This window comes from Elephantulus edwardii, unplaced genomic scaffold (genome assembly GCF_000299155.1).
Source record: "Elephantulus edwardii isolate Elephantulus edwardi_28Jun2011 unplaced genomic scaffold, EleEdw1.0 scaffold00108, whole genome shotgun sequence".
Classification (NCBI taxonomy): Eukaryota; Metazoa; Chordata; class Mammalia; order Macroscelidea; family Macroscelididae; genus Elephantulus; species Elephantulus edwardii.
In genome coordinates, this window is record NW_006399858.1 from 7,037,116 (window position 1) to 7,043,115 (window position 6,000).

Sequence of the window (6,000 nt, forward strand, 5' to 3'; positions counted from 1 at the left end):
TCTTTTAATTTCCTGGCTACTGGTGCCGAGAGTGTTGACTGTCGAGCCAAGCGAACTAAAGCTGTGAACACTCTCAATCTCTTCACCATCCATCCCGCTGTTGCCAATTGGTCCAGTGGTGAGAATCTTTGTCTTCTTGACATTGAGCCTCAGTCCATATTGGAGGCTGCAGTCCTTGACACTCTGCAGCAAGCACTTCAGGTCCTCCTCAGTTTGCTTACTCAAATTCTGAGTAACAATTTTATCCAATCCACAGAGAAAATGATTTCTTATAAAGCATGAGACAAACAACACTATAGGCGAAAACTACTTTTTAAATAACTTTTTAGATGTGTCATTTGCACAGATCACAAAGTGTATAATGTGTTAATTAAACCTTTTTCTAAAAAAAAAGAAAAATCCCAAAACTAACACATTTTGTTCTCCCCTTTTCACTTCCAGGTGGCAATAACAGGGTACTAGACTTGGAAGAAGAAAAAATAATTCCTTCCAAAGACTCTGAGAAATTGAAATCAGAGTACAAAGAAGGATACACTGAGAAGAATGAAGGTCAGCATGCCCTGCACATGGGTTATATACTTGTAAACCCTGAAGAACATTCGCCTCAGAGGCCAGAGGCCTGTGAAGCAAGAGAAAGTGCCTTTCAATTAGAAGAATCTCAAACAAGTGCTGAAAAAATGGGGCTGCCAGGAACGCAATTAGAAATCACCCCAGACACATTTAAGTCAACTCCCTTGAGTGAAAGAAAAGACCCTTTTTGCGACAGTGAGGTTTCCAAAACCAACAAGAAATCTCCTGAAAGCCCCGGGCAAGACCAGGATTGGATGGTGTTGGGCCACAGTGAGATTGGTGGTCTACCCCTGGAAGGAGATTCCAGTCAGCTGGAATTCAAGATCTCGGGGTCTGGATGTTCTCCCGGGGCTGTGGAGCTGGCCGCAGATCCCAGCCCAGGCAAGGGTTACCAGAAGCAGGCTCTGGAAGTGGTGAAGCCTCTGGAATCCATCGCAGTAGAGGAAGCCTCTGCTCTGAACAGCCAGTCAAGGAAGACTACGAGCCAAGGCCAGGCTGGGCCGGAAGCTGCTCTGTTGCCTGCTGTCACCCATGACAATGAATGGGAAATGCTTTCACCACAACCCTCTCCGAAAAACACGGTCCCCGAAGCGGAAATGGAGGAGGAGACAGAGTTCCTGGAGCCCAGATCAGGGAAACCAAGACCAGACGGGTAAGCAAAAGCTAAATTTATGTTTTCCTGAAAATCATTTTGAATAGTAACTGGAAAATAATGAAAGATTATGGAATATGTAGAATACATAGACATAGGAGCTTTAGTTACGTGTGTTCCAAACCGCACCGTCGGCAAGAGCAGCCTGTGGATGACTGTGATGATGTAATGCTGATACTGGAGTCACAGACACTCAGACTTATCCTCGACCGCCCCACCCCAACCTGCTTTTTTTCTTTTTTACTTCTGATTCTTATTGTTAGGCAGGTAGTTGGCAGTCAGGGGAAGGTGGGTGGAATTCACTACCATTCATTTCACATCAACTTTGTGCAAGGCTGTTTTGCCCACATTATTTCATTTAATCCGCACAAGGATGCTGAGGTGTGGAGAGCATTATTATCTTTACTTCCCTCAGGCTTGTGGGAGGAGGGAAGTAGAGGAGACTTGGGCCGCAGAAAGGTTTTGTAACTTGGTTATGATGAAGTAACCAGAGTGAGCTGAGATTTAAACTGCTTTACACCTGCCCACGCCACCCTTACACTACATGTTTCTGGTTTTACGATAGCATCTTACTTACTTACGATAGCATCAGTGGAGTTCCTGGGAGGTGCAAACTTACAGCTCACATCAAGATTGGAAATCACCCCAGAGTGCATTGGAAGAGAGGCCTGGTGATGCACTTCTGAAAAGTCAACCATTGAAAATCCTGCAGGACTCAGCTCTACTCCAACCCCTCGGGCTCTCAGGGGTTGAAATCAATTCAATCGCAGCTGATTTTTATTTTCTAATAGGATTAGGAAGGCTTCTTGGAGAACTCAGAATCTTCATGTAAAATAGTCCCTAATTGGGAAAGAAATAACACGAAACCTTTAGATCCATCATTGATGGGGAGACCTTTTGAAAGTAGATAACCTACCTTCTTCTGGGGTGCCTTTGAACTGCCAAACTTTGAGGAAACCTGGCCTTAGACAATTGCAACACTCAAGGACCCAAACGCACTGGTCAGGAAGAGAATGTCATTTCTGCGCCCTCAAGACAGACTCTGGAGTCTTCAGAGTCCTTTCTTCTCAATAGCCTCCAGCCTCCAGACACACACACACACACACACAAACTGACTCAGGGGAAAGGAAGGAAATAAAGTGAACGGTGGGGTGGGGGTGGGAGGAAGCAAGGACCACCTTTCTTTCTTAAATTGTGATGGAGAAATGGCATCTCCTCCGCATCTGTTTGGTGTGTATAAAGGACACTGGGTCAATAAATCTAAATTCTAACCTGATGCTCCCCCCTTGACCGGTTACATCGTTTAGGATTAAGCCCAGGTTTCCGTTTCTTTGACTGTAAAATCAGTGAGCAGAGCTCAAAGGTTTCAAGTCTTTCTTCAGTATTAAAGCCTCCAAACTGTATTTGTATGTAAATAGGATGTGCCTAGAACAGCCTCCAGGTTTGTGAATTGCATTTCCAGATGACAAGAATAGAGGGGGGAAAGGAGAACAGGTATATATTGGATATAGCAGAGAGCACTAAGGAGTTAAAAGTTCTGTCTCATTCAAGTGCTGCTTCATAGATCCGGTCATTTCCAGTTGGCCAAACCTTTCTTTCTTTCTTTCTTTCTGTCAAGCTGTTTCCTTCCAGAAAGACTCCAGATCCTTTATTAGAAGGGGGCTGGCAGGGACATCCCAGGAGCCCTGCTAGCACTGTTATAGATGAGGCTCAGAACACCAGCAGCCAGGAGCTGACCAGGCTTCTTACCTACCGTGGTGCAGATGGCTCTGAAATCTAACAGATAAGAGTATTAAGTCAAGCCCTTAGCATCTTTTCTTTCAATAACTTTTTTTTCTCAATTCCTGCAGCAACAAAATGTTTCCTGTGTGAAGAGAAAAGGTTAAAATTTCCTCCTGAAACGTGTCTTAATAATTACTTGTCAAATAAATAGTTTTATCTAAAAGCATTCGAAAGCTCCCCTCTTCAGACTCTTAGCTGGGTTTGGGAAGGACGCAGAGCTTTCTAAAACAAGAATCTTCAATTGGTACTCCAGCGTAGCAGCATCAGAATCCCTAGACCACTGTTAGGAATGCAGATTCTCAGAGACTTAGAGTGGGGCCAGCAATCTGATCAAGTTCCCTGACGTGGTTTAGAGGCACCCTAAAGTTTAAGAACCATCACTTGTAAATATACTCCCAGCACTCTAGGAGTGCACGGTTTAATCAGGGAGCTATGACAAAGGTGGACAGTGGACAATTGACGTCCAGACCGGTAAGGACACATGTCATTTGAAATACGAACCAATTGTTGCTGAGCAGATTCTGCTGCCTGGCAGCCCACGTGTGTTAGAATAGACCTGTGCTCCCTACCGTATGCAGTGGCAGCTTTAAAACAAGTTGACGGTCAGGACTCCATTTGTGACACCTCTGGGTGCACTTGAATCTTCAGCCTTTTGTTTAGCATCAGAGTGCGTTTGTCCCATCTTTGCACCTGCTGCTTATTAAGTTCACTGCGTCCTGGACCGGTTGGCCATTGTGATGCATTTTCTCATTGTTCTTCCCAGAAAGCTAACTGGCCAGCTAAGGTAGGTGAGAGGACCTTGTTATGCACCATCAAGTCACAGCTGACCCTTCACTGGGTTTTAAGAGACTGTAAATGGCACAGGTGGAGAATGTTCATGTTTCTCCCTCAGAGCAGTTGATAGATTAGAACCATGTGTCTTTGGATTGGCAGCACAGCTCCTTAAAAGTAAGCCACCAGAACTCCCCCACATGATATTATGTTGTTATTGATGGCCGTCGAGTCAAGCACGACTCATAGTGACCCTATGAACAAAAGACCCGAAGCCTTTCTATAACTATCATCGTTTTTCAAAGTTCATAGAGTTTCCAGAGGCATGTTGTTTAGGAAGTGGTTCCCATTTTATGGATAAAGACATTAAACTTCAGAGACGTTAAATAACTTGCCCAAGGGCAGAATGAGGATTTGAATCAAGATCAGGCCAAGTGTAAGCTCTCAGACCACCGACTGTGAGAGCTTTCCATCCCAGATCTTCCAACTGTAGGCTCTGGAGAAATGGGGCTCCAGCTCAAGGGTGAATAGCGACCATCTCCAAGCATCTGCAGTATCAAGCACCCACATGTACTGCCTTCCTTTACGCTTTCACACTGGCAACTGAGGAAACAAAGCTCAACCTTCAAAAAGGCTGAAATAGTCCCTTCTCTGGATTATTGTCAGAAAATGGAGGGACTTGAATCTCTGACTCTGAAGCATATGTTCTGATGGTTAGTCAGATAGGGGAGGGGCATCTGGTAAGGGCCGCAGGATAGAGGAAGGCCAGGGGCTGCTTCCCATCACATGGGAAGCGTTATGGGAAAGCGTTATGCTCAGGACCCGGAACACTTTTAGAGTGCCCCACCCCAAAGATTAAAAAAAAAAATTAGTATCATCCAGCATAGACTGTGTTTGTCTTTATACCAATACAGGCATAAATATAGTTTTGAATATTTTCATGAAAAGATTTATGAAGAGAAAAGTGTCTAGGAGTCACATAATTGATACTGGGACCCTGAGAGACACAATTAATGATGGCGTTATTGGGAACTCGGGACTCAGAACAAGATGAGAGAGGCCATGCCTAGAAGGGGTGAGATGAAAGGAGTGGTAGAAGCATCAAAGGACCTTTCACCGGACATGTGGGAGGAGATTGCTCATCTTTCTGCAGAGGAAGCACCAGAGGATTCAAACCTCCAGAGAGGCGCCGCTTTGGGCTAGCAGCCCAGCTGCCCACAGACTACACCAGCAGAACTGCCTGCAAATAACCACAGAGCAAATATAAAGATGGCTGTGTTTTCTAGACCAAAATTATAGAAACATCTGATGAGTAATCTGATTAGAGAAGAGAGCATCTAAAATCAAGACTGTTAGACAGAAAAAGAGTTGAGGGGAGAGAAAGAAAGGAAGAAACCGGTCCCTAGAAGTGAAGAGGCCTTTATTTCATGGTCTGAGATGCCAGGTGACCAGGAGAGGAGAAAGTAAGAAAATGCTGTGTAGGTAATTAGGGGCAGTTCCTTCTTATAGGGGTCCTGGGGAGTACTAGGGAAGATGGTATTTCTCAGCATTTGGGGTGTTAATTAGGTTGGGTTTGAGCTTCAGTGATCAGGCTCAGAGCCTTATCAGGATCCCTTGTCTGGTCTGCCCTTTGCTCTGGCCACCTCAGATGTGATCAGTTGGGAGGGGGGCAACTGCTATAGTCTTTCTCCAAAGACCATTCTAAGAAAATAAATAATGACGTTTTCTTCATAAGCAGGCTTTAGTGGCTTAGTGGTAAGAAGCTGTCCTACAATCCCAAAGGCATGCAGTTTGAATCCACTAGTTGCTCAGGTGGGGTGGGCGGCAGGGGGAAGGTGGGGATGGGCAATTAACTGCCTCTGAAAACCCCACCAGAAGGTCAGTTATGAGTGGGTTTTGAAAAGGTACAGAACAACAACATCTATAGGTAGTAGGCCATGGTCTTTGCAATCACTTGTATGTAATGACTAGGGAGGACAGAAGGAGAATTGATGCCTTTGAGCTATGGTGCTGGAGAAGAGTATTGAATGTACCATGGGCTGCTAGGAAAGTAAACAGATTCATCCTGGAGAGGGTTAAACCAAGCTACTCCTTGGAGGCAAGGATTCTGGGGCTTCATCTGACATACTTTGGGCATGTTGTAAGGAGGGACAGGTCCTTGGAGAGGGACATCATGCTTGGGAGGGTGGAGGGACGGTGCAAGAGGGGAAGACCTTCTATGAGGT

At 45.1% G+C, this 6,000-nt stretch overlaps 1 protein-coding gene across 1 annotated transcript in view; it reads left to right on the forward strand.

Moving 5' to 3' along the window:
* PRUNE2 (prune homolog 2 (Drosophila)) overlaps nt 1-6,000 on the forward strand; it is a 435,757-nt gene that overhangs the window by 296,478 nt on the left and 133,279 nt on the right. The window contains exon 11 of the mRNA XM_006891999.1: nt 442-1,222. Within this exon, the coding sequence (XP_006892061.1) occupies nt 442-1,222 (781 nt within the window). The remainder of the gene's footprint in view (nt 1-441; nt 1,223-6,000) is intronic.